At 49.8% G+C, this 19,435-nt stretch overlaps 1 protein-coding gene across 1 annotated transcript; it reads right to left on the reverse strand.

The window, feature by feature from the left end:
• Positions 1-5,989: 5,989 nt before the first annotated feature.
• SPC24 (SPC24 component of NDC80 kinetochore complex) lies at positions 5,990-12,060 on the reverse strand. The gene is given in 5 exon segments (NM_001075391.2): positions 5,990-6,208; positions 7,530-7,606; positions 7,749-7,853; positions 8,029-8,173; positions 11,897-12,060. Coding segments are annotated over 5 exon segments (594 nt in total). The 5' UTR covers positions 12,057-12,060; the 3' UTR covers positions 5,990-6,101.
• Between the last annotated feature and the right edge of the window lie 7,375 nt (positions 12,061-19,435).

Consider the following 19,435-nt stretch of genomic DNA (forward strand, 5'->3'; position numbering starts at 1 on the left):
CCGCACAGGAAGCGTCCGGGGCCTGCAGGCGGGCGCTCGATAATTGGTTGATTGACTGACTCCATGCTCAGCCGCGTGGCAAACCGGACAAATGAGCCTGAACAGTCCGGACGCGCGCGGGAGGGGCCGGGCAGTGGCCGAGAGCGCTGAGAGGGGAAGGTGGGCAGGACTTGGAGGGGGGGGTCTCCGGCAGCCTGGGAGAGACTGGAGGTGATGGAAGTTTCTGATCCCTGGCCTGGGCAGTTTTCTGTTAACGGAGGGAGTAGTAACCGAAATCCTTCCTCGGCGCCCCCAGCGTGCCAGTGAGTGTGACACAGACACAGGTTTAGAGTGTCAGGAAAAATAAGAGCAGACCCTTCTTGGTGATTAACTGTCTGCAGCCTCTCTGTGGCGGCCCAAGCAGGGGCCCAGAGCCCATTTTACAGATGGGAAAGGGGAGGCTGGGGTCACTGGGCTTGGGTCCCAAGCTCCTGGCGAGACCTGGATGCCCTGCCTTATCCGTCAACAGCGGCAGCCTAAAAGGCAAGGCCGTGGTGGTGAACCTCTCTGGGCTCACAGGGGGTCCCCTGGGGAAAGGCGTGGTTGTCACTCAGGTAAGATGAGGGGCAGCTGGCCGGCTGCTTGGAGTTGGTCTGTGGGCTCCCCCAAAGGGGTGGGGAGCAGATTGGAGCTTGGGAGCTGCTGTCCCTGAGGACAGGGTGTGGGCAGGTGATTCTGAACTCCGGCCTCTCCAAGAGGCTAGACAGCTCCGACCAACACCAGCCGGGTAGTGGGAGGAATTTGCTCCCCCAAGCCTGACACCCCAATTGACATCCTCTGCTGCCTCCACCCCCAACCCCCAGCCCCCACAGGCATCTGAAACCACAGCTGCCTGTGGTGAGTCAGGCTGGAGCCTGCGGGGCTGAGCCCAGGTCCGTGGGAGGAAAGAGGGGAAGGAAGGGAGGGGGAAGAACTGTCCGCATGCTGGCCCCTCCCCCATGGTGGGGGGCAGCGCCCCCCTTCCTCTAGGCAGTGAATTCCCTCAGTGATGAGGAGATGAGAGCGGCTGAAAGTTGGAATTTGAGCAAATACTGGTCACATCACCCACCCCATGGAGTGGAGTGGAATTGAGAGGCGGGGAACAGCCCCCAGGACTCCTGGGTCCTGTCCAGCCTCCCCTCCAGGCAGCTCAGGTTTCAGCTCTGACTCCTGCCCTTGGTGGAGGGGCTCCACCCTCCCCGGCACAGCTGCTCTGCTTACACCACAGCCTCCTCTCCCAAGCTGTGCCTATGATTGGACTGAAGGCTGGGAGCTTGGGGGTTCAAAGCAAAACCACTCCCCTAGTTGGCTGGGCCTCTGCACCATGACCTGTGTCAAGAGGGCAGTGTCAGACTCTCCTTTCCCAAGCCCCAACTCTGAGCTCCCCCACCCCACCCCCGGAATCTGAAAATCCTGCTCATGTCTCACTGTGGACTGCAGGCCTGGCTTGATCCAGCCCCATGGCCTCTCATTCTCTCCTTGCTGGCCTCTTTGCTATCTCTGAACCTTTGTACTTGCTGTTCCCTCTGCCTGGGTCACTGTCTCCATACTTTTATCCCCTGGGGGCTCAGGTCTGTCTGGGCTCAAATTACTCTTGCTCCCTGGGGCCTCCAATAGGCTCTGCCTTCATCAGCTGTGATACCGTTCGTGACCAGCTTACCTTCACTGTGCCTTGGTTCCGTCACTGAAGGGCACTGGGAGCCAGCACACAGCACCTGCTCACGGCCTCCACAGTAGCTTGGCTCCCTGGATTGGGGGGCCTGGCAGGTCACAGATGTCCATTGCACACTGCTGAGTCAGGTGGGGAGGCCACCAGGAGGTCCTGGGGCCTTCCTGGGGGTGGTCCAAGCACTGCTGTGTCTGTATTGATCCCCTGTGGTCAATCTTCCCAGCCTCTCCCCAGCCTCAGCCCACCAAGCTTGCCAGAGGTCCAGGTGAGAGGTTCGGCCTCTCCACTCCATATACCCTTGCCTATTTTCTCCAGAAACACCAATTAAAAGCCAGGTTGCGTGAGAGATATGGGTTCAATCCCTGGGTCAGGATGATCGCCTGAAGTAGGAAATGGCAACCCACTCTAGAATTCTTGCCTGCAGAATTCCATGGACAGAGGAGCTTAGTGGGCTACAGTCCATGGGGTCGCAAAGAGTCAGACACGACTGAAGTGACTTAGCATTTCACAATGTAACTTTAGTGTTTTAAAGCAGTCTTCAAACATTACTTTCTGAGATGTCAGTTATATGAAAATGTATGAAAGCATAGAAACTGGATTGAAAGACAATCATTGAAATGTTAGCTGTGTTGTCTCTAGGCAAAAAAAAAAAAAAAAGCCAGGTTGGCCAGGTGTGTGGGTATTGGACCAGCAACCACTGATTACTAAGGGCTTCAAGTGCTCTGTTGCCTGGCAGGGCTCTACCAAGTACAGGCCTGAGTTCCAGTTCTTGGTCTCTTTCCACCTGGGTAACTTTGGATAAGAGGCAGGTGCCTCGGAGTCTATTTCTCATCTGTAGAGCCAAGAGTCTCCTCCATGGACCCTGGGGCCCCCCTGCTGGGTTCAGCCTCCTGGGGAGGGGGTGTCACTGTGACTTTGGGCAACTGACTGGACCAAGCTGTGCCTCGGTTTTCCTATCTGTAAAATGGATCCCCCTCGCCAGCTTGGGGTGGTGCTGGCCTGAGAGGATGCCAGAAGAGGAATGGGGTGGGTGTGTGGGGTCAAGTCTCAGTTCTGGGGGCGCCAAGGTTTGGGTTCCATGCTCCCTTCCTGGTGGTAGAGGGGAAACTGATCCTGCACCCCTACCAGGGCTGGCCTAGCGTTCAACGTGCCCCTAGCCAGGCTCCATAATCTGGGAAAAGGCTGGTGGCTGCTGATGGGCTGGCTCTCAGGGGGAGAGCAGGCAGGGCGGGGGTGGGGGTGCAGGCTGGAGGCCGTGGGCCAAGGCCATCCGGGCGTCTGGCCAGCACTGGGCAGTGAGTCAGGGCCCAGGCATGCAGAGGGCCAGGGCCTCCCTGGCCCCTGTGAGTTCAGGCACCTCCCTGAACCCGCCCATAGGGCCCTACTGGGCTGCGTGCCTCACCCCCTTGCTCACTCCTTGGGCTGGTCTCGGGGGGCTGCCTGGGGAGATTGGACATGGCCCCCTGAATCTTGTGTCCATACAGCCTCCTTCAAATGTCAAATGTCCTTCTTCTTGGTCACTGAGCTCTGGGCAGGCAGGCAATGCCTCCTAGGCCCCTCCCCGAACAAAGCCACTGCTTGGAGGGGGGTGTGACTATGGCAGGGGAGCAGATCCCTGGGGAAAGGGCTCAGGCCCTGAGCTGGGGCCCAGAGAAAACTTTTTCTGTAACTGTACCTGCCTCCAGCTTTCTCTCCCAGGGACTCTGTGCCCATAAATTTGAACTAGAGAGAAATACACTTCTCTGCCAGCCCTGGGACACTCGACTGGGCCCCAGTCCTCTCAGGGCAGGGAGCCTTCCTGGCACCTTCACTCGTGCAGGGGAGCAGGTGGAGGCTGGCTGTGTCAGCAGGAACGGCCATCAAGGTGACAGGAGCTTCTCAACTGACCTTGGCAGAAGACTCATGGATTCCCGGCTCAGGCTACAAGGCAGAGGGGTGGAGGTGGGGGTGGCAGCCCTGAGTAGGTCCACCCCCCCAACCCCCAGGGTTTTCAGGACAGGGGTTGGCTCCCAGTATCTACAGGGTGGAGGCCAGGGTTACCGCCAGGTTATCCTATGATGTCCTGGACAGCCCCCAGCAGAGAGGGACCTGGCCCCAGCACTGCGAAGGCTGGGGTTAGGAAAACCCTGGTCTAGGTCGTCTTTTGCCCTTTGGAGGCCAAAGTTACCAATGCAGGGCTCTGCTTCTTCTTCACATCATAAAACAACTCTGCCAACCTTGAAAATGAAAACAGCCCAGGAGGGCTTATGGGAACATAGCCTTGAATATGTAAAGCCAGGGCCTCAGCATAAAAGCAGGGCCTCTGAAGTTCTGGGAATCTTGTGAGCCAGATGGCCTGGGGAGGCTTGCATTTCAGTGACACTAATAACCGCTTTTTGGGGTCTATCTCCCGGACCCAACAGGCAGGATTACTTGCCCTAGGACCTCCAAGGGGTACGGGAATGGACTATTTTTAGTGCCCATTTGATGTACTCAGGTGCTGCTAGAACTTACTGTTCCTTCTGCCTAGAAATGTCCTTCTCTGATCAAGAAATACAAATTTTACTTATTGTAAGTTGTACAGAGGTGCACAAAACCCAACACCCAGAGGTTCATGTAACTGCTAAATCTACTAGCTTCAGGCGAAGCTGTATCCAGGAGACGCTTGATAGCAAAGGGACCCTACTTCGCACTTGCTGCCCTCAGGCAGGCAGAGAGGCTGGCCATAAACTTCCTGCTGGTAGTAGTACCTCAGTCACTGAGGATGGGGGTTAGGTGAATGCATTGATTGGCTGGCCCAGGCTTTGGCTGCATGCTCAATCAGTGAGGGTTTATTATGGGTGTCTGTGATAGAAAAACTAAACTAAGAAAGACACACACAGCAGGTTAGCCCTTGCACCCAAGAAGTCCAGTATTGATACCCAGCTCCACCATCATCGGAGAACCAGGCTCTTATCATCTCTAGAGAATGTCACCCCTCCTCGTGTGGCAATACAGCTGCCAGGGCTCCAGCCATCACACCCAAATTCCAGAAAATAGAGCGGAAGGGGAGGGGGGTACTCCCTTGACTTTAAAGAAGTCACAACACTTTTTACATTTCATTGTCCTGAATTTAACTGCAAAGGAGACTGGGTAAAGTTGTGTTTTGTTTTTAATTTTTCAATTATTATTATTCAAAAGGAGAGACATTACTTTGCCAACAAAGGTTCGTCTAGTTAAGGCTATGGTTTTTCCTGTGGTCATGTATGGATGTGAGAGTTGGACTGCGAAGAAGGCTGAGAACCGAAGAATTGATGCTTTTGAACTGTGGTGTTGGAGAAGACTCTTGAGAGTCCCTTGGACTGCAAGGAGATCCAACCAGTCCATTCTGAAGATCAGCCCTGGGATTTCTTTGGAAGGAATGATGCTAAAGCTGAAACTCCAGTACTTTGGCCACCTCATGCGAAGAGTTGACTCATTGGAAAAGACTCTGATGCTGGGAGGGATTGGGGGCAAGAGGAGAAGGGGACGACAGAGGATGAGATGGCTGGATGGCATCACTGACTTGATGGACGTGAGTCTGAGTGAACTCCGGGAGTTGGTGATGGACAGGGAGGCCTGGCGTGCTGCGATTCATGGGGTCGCAGTCAGACACGACTGAGCAACTGACCTGATCTGATTATTTTTTTTTACTTTACAATATTGTATTGGTTTTGCCATACATTAACAGGCATCCACCACAGGTGTACATTGTTCCCCATCCTGAACCCCCCTACTACCTCCCTCCCCAGAAAGTTGTGTTTTGACTTGGGCAGTTAGAAGGAGTTCCTTACCAAGTGGTGAATAAATATTAGGGAGGCAACCAGTGGTCTCCAATACACAGTCCACCCTGGATCCAGGGATGGGTCCCTACATAACCTCTTTGTGACTGGCTCTTCCTTTCTAGTCCCTGCATGAACACCACCCCCATCCTCTGGGTGTTCCCTTCCCAGCCGAGGTCCCACAGCACTCTGGACACTCTCTAGCCCGAGGGTGGCATCTGATCACTTCTGACTCCTCTGTTGGCTGAAGAGATCCTTGTCACCTTCACCTTGGGCACACAGCAGCACTTAGAGATTGAACGGATAGAAAAGGGGCCACACTTGAATCACAGATGAAGACCTGGAATCTGTTATTGGCTACCACAGTGTCATTGGCATGCACTGTTACAGATGTGAAGTTACAGCCCTGGCAAGGTTAAGTTGTTTCTCTTTGATTACCTAGTCCAGCATCCAAGGCCAAAGTCGGGAGGGTGAAATGGGTGGTGGGGGGGCGGGGAGAAAATCAGTAAAAAACAAAAACTCATTTATGTGTCAACATTTAATTTTAAGCTCATCTCACCACCAAGGCACTGACCACCCACCACGGCTGATTCCCACTGAGTGGGGCTGTGTGACACAGTCCCAGAGGCTCCAGGCTACCACTCTGTGTCCACCAGATTCCAGAGATAGTCGCTGATGAACTTCTTAGAGAGCTGGGTGCTGTCCAGGTGGATGGGCTGGGCAACGCTGGGGCCGTGGTGGACTGAGCATGGATGTAAGGAAAGCCAGCATGCACTGCCCTCTCCCTCAACCCCACGACAAATGGATACTGCCTTGCAATTGTTATTATTAAGATACTTAGAGGGGCTTCCCTGGTGGCTCAGTGGTAAAGAATCTGCCTGCCAATGCAGGAGATACAGGTTCAATCCCTGGTCCAGGAAGATCCCACAGGCCACAGAAGAACTAAGCCTGTGCACCATAAATACTGAAGCCCGTGCACCCTGGAGCCCGTGCTCCAAGGGAAGCCACCACAAGGAGAAGCCCACACACTGCAATTAGAGTAGCCCCTGCGCTCCACAACTAAAGAAAAGCCCACATAGCAACAAAGACCCAACACAGCCAAAACAAAACAGATGAAGCTAAAAAAAAAGAGAGAGACTGAAACAAATTTTCATAAACAGAAAAGTAAATTCTGACAGTGTACTTTAAAAAAACTATGGTAAAATCTATGTCATATTATACTGACCACCTTAAACATTTTCGAGTGCCCTGTTGAGTGGCATTCGGTATATCACACTGTTGTGCAACCGTCACCATTTATCCCCAGAACTCTTCATCTTGTAAAACTGAAAAGTCAAAGTGAAAGTCACTCAGTTGTGTCCGACTCTTTGCGACCCCATGGACTGTAGCCCGCCAGGCTCCTCTGTCCATGAAGTTCTGCAGGCCGGATATTGGAGTAGGTAGTCATTCCCTTCTCCAGGGGATCTTCCCAACCCAGGAATTGAACCAGGGTGTCCTACATTGCAGGTGGATTCTTTACCAGTTGAGCTACCAGGGAAGGGCCCTGGAACACTGAAACTCTGTCTCCATTAAACACTGACTCCCCCTACCCCACTCTGATCATCCTCATCTTACTTTCTGTCCTCATGAAACTGACTCCTCTAGAGATCTCAGGCAGGTGGAACTAGATAGTATCGACTTTTTGTGTCTGATTTATTTCACTCAGCATACTATACCCTGGGTTCATCCTCGGTAAACTGTGTTGGGATGTCTTCCTTTTTTCCACCCTGTGGATGGACCACGTTTTGTTTCTCTGCTCATCTGCTGATAGATGCTTGGGTTGCTCCCACCTTTGGGCTCTTGTGAACAGGGCTGCTGTGAAATGGATGTACAAACACCGTTCAAGTCCCTGCTTTCGTTCCTTTGTGGGTACACCCAGGGTGAAATTGGGTCATATTCCAATTCCCAGAAGTGGAATGGTGTCATATGATCATGCTGTTCAGTGTGTGGGATCTGCCACAGTGTCTGCACCATCTAATTCTCCCCAGCAGTGCCCAGGGTTTCACTTTCCCCACAAAGGATACTGCCTTTGATCATCCCAGGCTCACACTCATAATCCCACTCGATTTTACTAATTCGGCGATAAAGTTGAGCCACGTACCTGTGCGAGAAGACAAAAAAAAAAAAAAAAAAATAGAGAAAAGAAGTCATTCCAGGGTTAACTCTAGCAAAGATCCATGGGCTACAGACACACACACACACACTCACAGGGATACGCACTCACATCACATCTATGGACCTACACAGCTGAAGGGATGGTGACTGTCGTGTCCTCATCAACTTCCTTCTCTTGTCTTTCGAGATCCGCCTCAATCTCTTTGAGCTCCTCCAGTTCTCTTGTGAGCTGAGTAAAGCAGGTAGTTAAGGATCCCTGGTTTTGGAGGCAGGGCTGCCCACATGCTCATACCTCACACCAACCCTGTCGGCCCCAAGCCACTGGCTCTAGGTGTGTTTTCCAGTGTGAACAGGTGCCTCCCAGGTGGGGCTGGGGTCCGACCATTCCACACACACAGGAAAGGATATAGGAGGTTGGCCTTCAGATGGGCGTCCTCCTCGCTGGCCCTCTGAAGCTCAGCTTCAAGCTGCCGCACCTCGACACCACCCTGGTGTGCTTGCTCCTTTGCATCCAGGAGGCGCTGGGCCACCTCCTTCTCTGCGGTGAGGATCTCTGCAGGGTGGGGTGAAGTCTCGGCCCCTCAACTCAGGCTCCCCAGTAGAACCCCAGAGCAGAGGACGGCCTCAACACCCCCATCTACGCCCACTTCCATTTGTGGCTCCCAGACCCATCGTCCTATTTACAAATACCCACAAGAGTCCCACCTGGAATCTGACTCAGGGTATCCATTTCACTAAGTCACACCTGAATCCATCAGGCGAAGAAACTCCAGTCCCTCTTTGTCCACCTAGTCTTAATGTATGACATCACTCTCCACCCCGTTGCCCAGACAACAAGCCCAGGACTCACTCTTTGGATGCAGTTGGCCATCCATCCTGGCAGGGCCCCTCCTTCCTCGTGCTGGTCCTTCATCCCTCCAGGACCACCCTGTCAGCCCCCCTGCTTTGCTTTGGTCGCTCCTGTTGCCAGTCTGTTCTGCTCTCTGCCTTCAGAGTGGCTGCGTCAGAGGCCGAATGCTAAGTCACTCCTCTGCTCAAAGACCTCCCAGGGCTCCCCCAGTGTCTCCAGGATAAGGACCTTCCCCTTCCTTGCTGACCTCCTTTCTCCTTGCTTTTCTCCCGACCACGTGTTTTCCCTCTGTTCTGGCTGCAAAGATGTGTCATTAATACGTGCAGACATGCCATGTTTTCTCATGTGTGTTCCTGGGCCCCCGCCTGCCTATCCTCCAGGGATGCTGCCATCGGGCACACCCATTCCCAGCCTGAGGACCTCCTGGATAATGCCCAACTCAGGCGGAATGGACACTGTCCTCTCCCTCCTGGGGCATGACTGTGCTCTTAACCATCATCCTGGCTTATTTATTTCTTGTCTCTCTTCTTCAAGGCACAAATTGTGTCTTACAGTCGCTAAATATCAGCCAACACCTACTCAGAATAAATGTATTTGGAACGGAACATCTGAAAAGATCAAAAACACCCTAAGAAGGTTATTGTGTTCCTTCTCATTGAGTCAGAGAAACCGGCCAACCCAGGGAAGACACAGATGACAATGCTTCTCAGAGGGCCAGTGTTTGTTTACAAACTTAGATCAAGTTAATTTTTAATCAAAGCGCTACATGTCTATGGTTGTGAAAACTTAAACACACACTTGCACATGTACACACACACACACACACACACACACTCCTCTCTAAGCCTCTCCACCCTCTGAAGCAGCCACTTAAACTCCTCACTGTTTTCTCTGGCATCAGCCTTCATATTTCTAAATAATTTGCTTATGCTGCTATTTCTTGACCTGTGTTAGACGGTGCCTGCTGACTTCCTGTCGGAGAGCTGGGGGTCTGGCTCTCTTACGCAGCCTTCCCGCCCCTTCTCCAGGCACCGTCCGAACCACAGCCAAGTCTCCTGGCTGTTCAGTCTAAGCCGTCACTGCCTACGTGCGTGCTCTGGCCACGGGTGACCAGGGGGCCCTAACCCATTCTGTACTCTCACAACGCTCTGAGGGCAGCTTAGCCCTCCTTGAGTTTGAGAGGCTATGAATGGAAGTTCAAAGAAGTGGCTTGTCCACAAACTTAGCTCCAAAGCCGGGATCTGAACTGGATTCTTTTTTTTTTGGCCATGCTGGGCAGCATGTGGGATCTTAGTTCCTCGACCAGGAATCGAACCCGAGCCCCCTGCAGTGGAAGCGTGACTGCCACCAGGGAAGTCCCTGAACTGGATTCTTTGATCAAACCCCAGCACCCTAGAATGCTGACTCTTCTCTCCTTGCCCCAAATCCATCCATTCTGCTGACCCAGGCAGGTTGGGTTATGTTGATCTTCTCCCCAACCACCCATGGAAGTAGAGTTACCGGAAAGGGAGAGGAGAAAAGGAAGGAGGAGGAGGAGGAAAGAGCAGAAGACCCGGCCCAGGGCATCCACCACGCTTAGTAGTTGCTGTTTTAGTTGCTAAGTCATGTCTGACTCTTATACGACCCCATGGACTGTAGCCCACTAGGCTCCTCTGTCCAAGGGATTTCCCAGGCAAGAATACTGGAGTGGCTGCCATTTCCTTCTCCAGGGGATCTTCTCGACCCAAGGATTGAACCCCAGTCTCCTGCATTGAAAGGCGGATTCCAACATGCTTAGAACCAACATCCAAACTCCTCCTGGGGGCTAGCAGGCTCTGGCTACTGCTGACCTCACTCACCTCTTTCTCCTGGGTCTCCAGGCTCATTCTCACCTCGTGACCTTGTCCCTGAGAGTCCTCTCTGCCAGGATCCCTCCTCCCCCCAGGCATCCTATGGTTAGCTCCCAGCTCATTCAAGTCTCAACCCAAACAACACCCCCTCATAAAGTGTAATTGTCAAAAGGCATTACAAATCCCTGGCACTGAAACCACAGTGGAAAACTCGATGACATTTCCTCAAAAAAAATTAAATATCAAATTATCATCTGATCCAGCATTTCCACTTCTGGGAAAATACAAAAACAGAATTGAAAGCAAGGACTCAAAGAGATTATTTTGTACCCTCCTGTTCATAGCAGCATTATTCACAATCGCCAAGAGGTGGGAGCAACCCAAGTGTCCAGTGATAAATGGATAAACAAAATATAGTGTATCCATACAATGGCATACTGGAGATGATGGTGGGGATGGTTACACAACAATGTGAATGTGCTTAATGCTGTTGAACCGGACACTTAAAAATAGTTAAAATGGTAAACCTCACGTTACGTCAACTTTACCACAATTAAAAAAAAGTCTGAAGCCTTTAAAAAAACCCCAAATACCCTGATGCTGAGAAAAGCTGCAACATGAGCAGCCCCCACTTCCACCCCGTTCAAGGGCACAGTGCTATGCAAGCATCATTTCTGTGAATTTCACTTTGAGTCATCAAAGGGGTGCTTCAGCAGCCCCCTTTCACAGATGAGGAAACTGAGGCTTGAGAGGCAAACCACTGGACTGTGACCACAGGGCTCAGGAGTTAAGGGCTGAATTCCTTAGCCCATCACCTCCTGACAAATTCATTTTTCTTGTTTATTCTCTCCCTCAACCCGGTAGAGTATCAGCAGCCCCCTCACCCCAGGGATTGTGTTTGCTCTATTCCCTGCTGTCACCCCAGGGCTGGCACTATGCCTGGGCACAGCAGGTGCTCAGTAAAACATCTGAACAACCTCAGCAGGAAGATGTGGATTATTTATTGTTACACCAAGTTATAGGAAAAAGAGGCATTGTGAGGTTAAGTAAGTCACCTCAAATCTCACAGCTGGGAAGTGGGAATGCTGGGATTCAAACCCGGTGTTTTGACACTTGAGTTTCAATTCAAACCCTGCGTACCCCAGCTCCTGCTCACTAAGCGGCAGAGCCTGCAAACTCATATTCACCACTAAACCCCCTGGCTGGCTCAGATGGTAAAGAATCCGCTTGCAATGAGGGAGGCCTGGATTCGATCCCTGGATTGGGAAGATCCCTTGGAGGAGGGTACGGCAACCCATTCCAGTATTCTTGCTTGGAGAATCCCCATGGACAGAGGAGCCTGGCGACCTGCAGTCCATGGGGGTAGCAAAAAAGAGTCGGACACTACTGAGCGACTAACACACAAACCCCCGCTGCTATCCTGAAGCCCATTTCATGAATGGGGAAACAGAGGCTCAGAGGGGACAGTGCTCACCTGCACGGGGAAATAGGTTAGGGGAAGGGGCGCCCAAAAGGGAGGAGGTTCGTGACTGGCTTGGCCACCGCTCCCATGACACGGACCCCGGCTGCCCCTCGCCCCGCCCGCCCAGGTCCTCACCTCGCAGCCACTTCTCGGCGCCGTCTTGCGTCTCCAGCAGCCGCTCCACCATCTGCTCGTGGCGCCCCAGCAGCCTCCGTTGCTGCGCCTCCGCGCGATTGGCGCCCAGCAGGCTCAGCAGCCCCTGGCTCACCTCCTCCATATCGCGGAAGGCCGCCATGACTACCTTAGAACAAATCCCGCGCAAATTTAACTGTCCCCTTAGCCCCGCCCCCATCCCGGAGAGACTCGTTTCCATTGGGTTGACCCCACGTCAGTCATTAGCGAATGAGGGCGGCTGCTTCGAGTCGGACAAGTGCGCCTGCGCCAACTCTTCTGTCAGTCACTGGCGAAGGCCAGTCTGCGCAGGGTGGGCGTGTCTCTGCAGTCCTGCCTGATAGTCTTGCCTGATAGTCTTGCCTGATGCGCTTGTGCTGGCTGGAGAGCTGCTGCAAGAGGTTCAAACTTTCCTTCTTACCAAATTCAGTGCCTGCTGCTTCCAGGTTGGGGTTCTAGGGACTAAGCTGATAACTGCCTCACGTGGAACCGACGTTCTGTGGTGTGTGCATGGAATACTCACAATAATCATAAATAAGTAGTCTATAAGAGGCTGCATCGCAAAATGGAGTCTGCAAGCAGATTTATTGGGTTTCAACCCCAGATTTGCCACTTACTGGCTGTTTTACTGGGCTTCCGTGGTGACTCAGTGGTAAAGAATCCTCCTGCTAAGGCAGGAGACCCAGGAACCACCCCTGGGTCGGGAAGATCCTGTGGAGGAGGAAATGGCAGCCTACTCCAGTATTCTTGACTGGGAAATCCCATGGACAGAGGATGCTGAGGGGACTACAGTCCAAAGGGTGGCAAAGAGTCGGACTTAGCGACTAAGCAACAGCAACAAGCTGTGTTACCCCAGGCAAATTGCTTCATCCCTCTGCTCTTCACGTTCCTCTTCAGCAAAATGAGGGTCATCATAGTGTCTGCTTTAAGAGTTGGTTTGAGAATAAATGATCCTATCTACAAAACAGTATTCTTTCCTGGAGAATCCCATGGACGGAGAAGCCTGGTGGGCTACAGTCCACGGGGTCGCAAAGAGTCGGACATGACTGAACGACTTCACCTTCACCTTCACCTTCACAAAACAGAAATGGACTCACAGACATAGAAAACAGACTGGTGGTTGCCAAGGGGGAGGAGGAAGGGAAAGAGATGGACTGGGAGTTTGGGGTTAGCAGGGCTTCCGTGATGGTTCAGCAGGTGAAGAATCCACCTGCAATACAGGAGACTCAGGAGTGTGGATTAGATTCTTGGGTGGGGAAGATCCCCTGGAGAAAGAAATAGCAACCCACTCCAGTATTCTTGCCTAGAAAACCCCATGGACAGAGGAGCCTCATGGCTGCAGTCTAAAGGGTTGCAAAGAATCGGACACGACTGAAAATTAAGCACTCACTGACTCAGATGCAAAATATTACATTTAGAATGGATAAACAACAAGGTCCTACTGTATAGCACAAAGAATTACATCCAATCTCATGGAATAAATCCTAATAGGAAAAAATATTTAAAAATATTATATATATGTGTGTGTAAAACTTGTCACTTCGCTGTACAGCAGAAATTAGCACAACATTGTAAATCAACTATACCTCAATAAATAAAAGAATTGGCATGAGGGTTAAATAAGGGCAGTACCCGTATTCAGTAAGTGCTATACAGGTGTTATTGCTTCCCTGGTGGCTCAGTGGGTAAAGAATTGTCTTCCTGCAATGCAGGAGATGCGCATTTGATCCCCGGGTTGGGAAGATTCCCTGGAGAAGAAATGGCAACCCACTCCAGTACTCTTGCCTGGAAACCCCATGGACAGAGGAGCCTGGTGGGCTACAGTCCATGGGGTTGAAAAGAGTTGTACACGACTGAGCACACAGCATTTAAGGCCCCATATCAATCGATTCTGAGTGAACTAAAAGGGGTTACTATATAGGTGCTAAGTAAAACATACATAGCGAGCTAGTAGCTGAAGGAAATGGCAACCACTCCAGTGTTCTTGCCTGAAGAATCTCAGGGATGGAGGAGCCTGGTGGGCTGCCGTCTATGCGGTCACACAGAGTTGGACACGAATGAAGTGACTTAGCAGCAGTAGGTGAGGTATCCAGCTCTTACTGAACACTGTGCTGTGCAGGGTTACAGTACAGGAAAGAAAAACTCCTCATTTTTGTGACCTGTCCCTCAAATGTGAAGACATCAGTGCAGCAGGTCATGATCAGCATTTGCTGCAGAATACAATGGTGAAAAAAATCAGTGCATTGTGTACAAAAAGCTAGGTATTGTTTTGGGGAAACTCCAAACATTTGTCTATGGGGTGTGGCAGGTAGTATTTTCCAAAAAATAGCGACAGAAATAGTTCCAGTTTTACCACTCCCTGTCAAGAAGCAGACCTATTCTTTTGAACTTCAGCAGGATTTTGTGCAACTAACAGAATGTGGCAGAAGGGACGCTGTATGACTTGAAAGCCTCGGTCAGAAACTAAGATGCATCTTTTGCCTGGTGCTAGCTTTCTCCCTCTCTCTCAGTTCCAGGATAGGCTCTCTGAGCCCATTTGCCATGTTGTGAGGAAGCCCAAGCCACATGAACTGTCTCCCAGATAAGGGCCCAGCCAAAACCAGCATCAACCACCAGACAAGTAAGGGAGTGAGCACTGAAATGATTCCAGCCCCCAGCCTTTGAGCCTTCCCCGCTGACACCAAGAGGAGCAGAGAGAGATGTTCCCAGCAAGCCCGCTCAAACCGCAGGTTTGTGAGCAAGATCCATGTTTTTGTTTAAAGCCAGTAAATTTGGAGGTAATTCGTGATGCAGTTGTAACACCTGGATCCCTGGGTCACATATGAAATTTGTGTCTTGTTGTGGGACATGTGAAAAATCATGAGGACCTCCCTGGTGGTCCAGTGGTTAAGAATCTGCCTTGCAGTGCTGGGGACACAGGTTCGATCCCTGGTCCGGGAAGATCCCACATGCCGCTGGGCAACTAAGCCCATGTGCCACAACTACTGAGCCCACACTCTGCAACTAATGAAGCCCAAACACCCTAGAGCCCATGCTTTGCAACAGAGAAGCTACCACAATGAGAAGCCCGTGTACCACAACTAGAAAGCTTATCTACAGTGTTGAAGACCCAGCACAGCCAAAAGAGAATAAATAAAAAGATATAAATTATATTTAAAAATTTTAAGGTAAGGAAACCACTGAATTAAAAAAATTTAAGGGAGTGCCAAAACTCTTTTTTTAAAATATCATTGAAAGTCACTGCTCTAGTGACAAGACCTCACAATAAGCAAATAAATGAATGAGATCATTTCAGTCTGCCAGGAAGACTTGCTTTGAGGGCAATAACACAGGGTCATAGGACAAAATCACCAGAGTTGGAGCAGGGGAGGGAAATGGCTTTAGGTTGGGGGCTCAAGGATGGATTCCCTGAGAAGGGGACATGAATAGGAACCTGAGTGATGAAAAGGAAGCAAGACACAAGGCAAAGGAAAGAACAAGTTCAAAGGCTCCTGAGGTGTGGAAGTTTAATTTCTTTCTTTCTCTCTTAATATTTATTTATTTGGCTGCACCAGGTCTTCGTTGCGGCAGTTAGGATCTTTAGTTGCAGCATGCAAACTCTTAGATGTGGCATATGGAATCTAGTTCCCTGACCAGGGATGGAACTCAGGCCCCCTGCCCTGGAAGCTCAGAGTCTTAACCTCAGGACCACCAGGGAAGTCCCAGCCGTTTAATTTCTTTAAGGAATGGTGAGGAGGTTGTCATGGCCAGAGAGGAGTGAGCAAGAGATTTCGCGAGTCTTTATTCTGATGCACCAGGAAGCATTGGAAGATGTTACGTAGGGGAGAGCTAGGCAGGGGATTGGCTCTAGATCTTCTGGAATTGAGAGGACTTGCCAGCAAGCCTGGATATGCAGAATGAAGAGAAAGAAAGCTCCTGGGCGTTTGGCCCAAATACCTATTAGGTGGTGGCCCAAATACCTATTAGGTACTTGTGACCAATATGGAGAGGAACAGACTTGGAGGTGAGGGAGTGCGTGAAAGGAAAGGTTTGGGGAAGGTCCCAGGGCCTGGAGGATGACTGTGTGGAGCTATCAAGAAAGCAGTTGCTTGGCTGTATGAGTCTGCAAAGACATCTGAGCTGTGGATAGAAATTCAGGCTGTCAGGATGCAGCCAGTGCCAGATGACAGCTCCCCTGGGGGAAGAATATGGAGTAGAGGAAGTTCAAGAACAAAAGCTCTGGGATTTCCCTGATGGTCCAGTGGTTAAGACTCTGAGCTCCCAATGCAGGGGGCCCAGGGTTCAATCCCTGGTTAGGGATACTGGATCCCACATGCCACAGCTGGGACCCAGGGCAGTCAAACGAATTAATTAAAAAAAAAAAAAGAGGTTCCCCATCCTTTGTCTCATAAAGTGGCTTTGCATACAAGTGATGTCACCTTTGTATTTCCTGCAGAAATGTCGGTTTCCGGGTGTGGAGCTGGGACCCCAGAGTCAATGCTTATGGCATTGCTCACCATCCTGATGGCGGAGCATTTGATGCTGAGTTTGCTTCGTTACCATCAGCTATGTGACCTTTGTTTGGTGTTAGGGGCTGACCTTCTCTGCGTTGAAAGGCAGGCACAACGCTGAGTGGAATAAAAAAGCGGTAAGACCATGGATTCAGTTTCTGGCTGTGCAGATCACCTGTGACCTTGGCAAGTTCTTAACCTTTCTAAGCCATGAGCTAATGATAGCTCTCTTATCAGCTGGGAAAGGCTGTTCAAGAGATAAGCCATTCCAGGTTGCACCAGCAGAGCCTGAAAGATATAAATGCTTCTGTCAGAAAGGCCACTCACTTCATTGCCAAAAAATAAAGCAAGAACTACTCACAGCCATTATGATGGCTCCTATGAAAAATAAATCATAAAGCAGAAGCTAAAGCTTTACAACAGTGTAAAGCAATTATTATATGTGCGTGCAATGCTCAGTAAGTTGTGTCTGACTCTGCGACCTCATGGACTGTAGCCCGCCAGACTCCTCTGTGCATTGAATTTTCCAGGCAAGAATACTGGAGTGGCTTGCCATTTCCTTCTCCAGGGGATCTTCCCGACCCAGGGATCAAACCTGCATCTCCTACATTAGCAGGCGGATTCTTTACCGCCACCTGGAAGCTACTACAATAAAAATTAATTAAAACAATTAAAAAATCAGAAAATAACAATTGTTGGTGAAGAAATGGAGGAACTGGTTGGTGGGCCAACCGCTCTGGAATAAATTATAGCTATTCCTCAAAATACTAAAAATAGAACTACCACATGATCTAGAAATTGTACTCTTAGGTATATATCCCCCGTGTCGAAAGCTGGGACCTTGTTTGTACACCCAGCACGATTTACAATAGCTCAAATGTGAAAGCAACCAAGTGTCCCTCAATGGATAAATGGATAAATAAAATGTGGTGTATGCAAACAATGGAATTTTATTCGGTCTTTAAGTACGAACATTCTGCCACATGCTACAGCATGGATGAATGTTGAGTATATTATGCTAGGTTGGATAAGCCAGTCATAAAAAGACAAAAGCTCCCCACTTCCACGAGGTCCTTAGAGTACTTGAATTCATGGAGACAGGAGAATGGGAGTTGCTAACGGCTGGGGGTGGGGGTGATGAAGTTAATGTTTAAAGGGGACAGAGTTTCACTTTGGGAAGATGAAAAGAGTTCTGGAGATGGATGGTGGGGAGGGTTGCACAACAAAGTGAATGTACTTAATGCCATTGAACTTCACAGTTAGAAATAGTTTAGTCGGTAAATGTTTTGTTATGTATACTTTGCCGCAAAAATAAACAGACTTGTATTTTTTAAAAAGCCAAACAAGACACTGGGTTTGGGGAGTAGGGAATGAAGTCTTCAGCATGAGCTGGACAAGGTAGCAAAGATGACGAAATGATCCTAGGTGACTGCTTACGAGAAAGAATTTTTATTTTATTTGTTTTTTGGCCATGTCATGTAGCTCGTGAGATCTTAGTTCGCCAAGCAGGGATCGAACCTGAACCACAGCAGTGAAAGCACCAAATCCTAACCTCTGGACTGCCAGGAAGTTTCTGAACAATACTTTTTTTCTTTGCAATTATCTTTTTTTTTAAATTGGAATATAATCACTTTCCAGTGTTGTGCTGGTTTCTGCTATAAAACAACGGGAACCAGCTGTGTGTATACATACATCCCCTCCCTCATCCCCACTCCTTGGGGTCATCACACTGAAGTGAGCTCTCTGTGCTGTACAGCAGCCTCCCACTATCTTTTTTTTTTTTAATATCCAAAAGGTCTCTTCTTGGCTCACAAACCACAGACCCTTCCGAAAACTGACAAGAATCAGTGAACCCTTCCACTTAGGAATATACAACATTGCATAAAATTTCTAGGACTTCCTATAATCTCTGAAAACCACCCATTATCTCCCAGTCCAGAGGGAAAACAGAGGAAGTGAGAATCAGGAGACCAATCATCCATTATCAGCTATCCTTGGGGAAGAGAGGGAGAGAGGTCCCAGGACTGGAGAGAGGAGGGGCTGAGGAGACTGCCCTTCCTGTCCTGGTAACCCGAGGATGTTCACTTTCAAACCGCCATGGAGCTGTACACTTTTTTTTTTTTTGCTGCATGGAGGGTCTTAGTTCCCTAACCACGGATCAAACCCATGTCCCCTGCATTGGGAGCACGAAGTCTTAACCACTGGACTGCCAGGGAAGCCCCCAGCTTTTGTACATGACTCATACACAAAAGGTATAATGCTGCCTCAATAAAAAAAATAAAACAGGCAAACAAAGTATTTTAATACTCAGCCTGTTAGGAAAACGTTTGGCAGGAGATTCTCCAAGTATTGACAATGGTGCATATTTCTACCAAATGGGACCATGGCACCCTCCCCTAGGCCAGATGTTTCCATTATTGTTTAAAGTTTGCCTTTTACAATCACTGTAAATTATTTTGTCATGAAGAAAAAAAAAAATCAGGAAACTTTTTTTTTTTCCTGAGGTGCCCACAGTTGGTTTGTTTAGAACTTTCTAAACAAACTCTGACTGTGTTCTGTATCTCTGCAGCCCAGTCTGGTAGTCACCAGCTCTGTGCAGCTACTGACTATGAATTCATTACAACTGATTTGCATTTAAATGGAAATTGCCACAGCTGGCTAGTGACTACATTATGGGATAGTGTCGGTGTAGGGCGAAGCATGAGGGCGTTTATTTTAATAGTCTCGGCACTTTTCTGTAGTGTTGAACGTTGTTCAAATAAGTCCACGTTTACAAAGAGATCTATTTTAAAGCTTCATGAGAAATACAAGGACTTCCCTGGTGGTCCAGTGGTTAAGAATCCCCCTTCCAAAGCAAGGGACATGGGTTTGATCCCTGGTTGGGGAACTAAGATCCCACAGGCAGCTAAGCCTGTGTGCCTCACCGAAGACCTAGCTCAGCCAAAATTTTAAAGATTAATTGATTTAAAAATAAAAAGAGGAGTACAGTAAGACAAACACCAGACACATACAC

Source organism: Bos taurus, chromosome 7 (assembly GCF_002263795.3).
Source record: "Bos taurus isolate L1 Dominette 01449 registration number 42190680 breed Hereford chromosome 7, ARS-UCD2.0, whole genome shotgun sequence".
Classification (NCBI taxonomy): Eukaryota; Metazoa; Chordata; class Mammalia; order Artiodactyla; family Bovidae; genus Bos; species Bos taurus.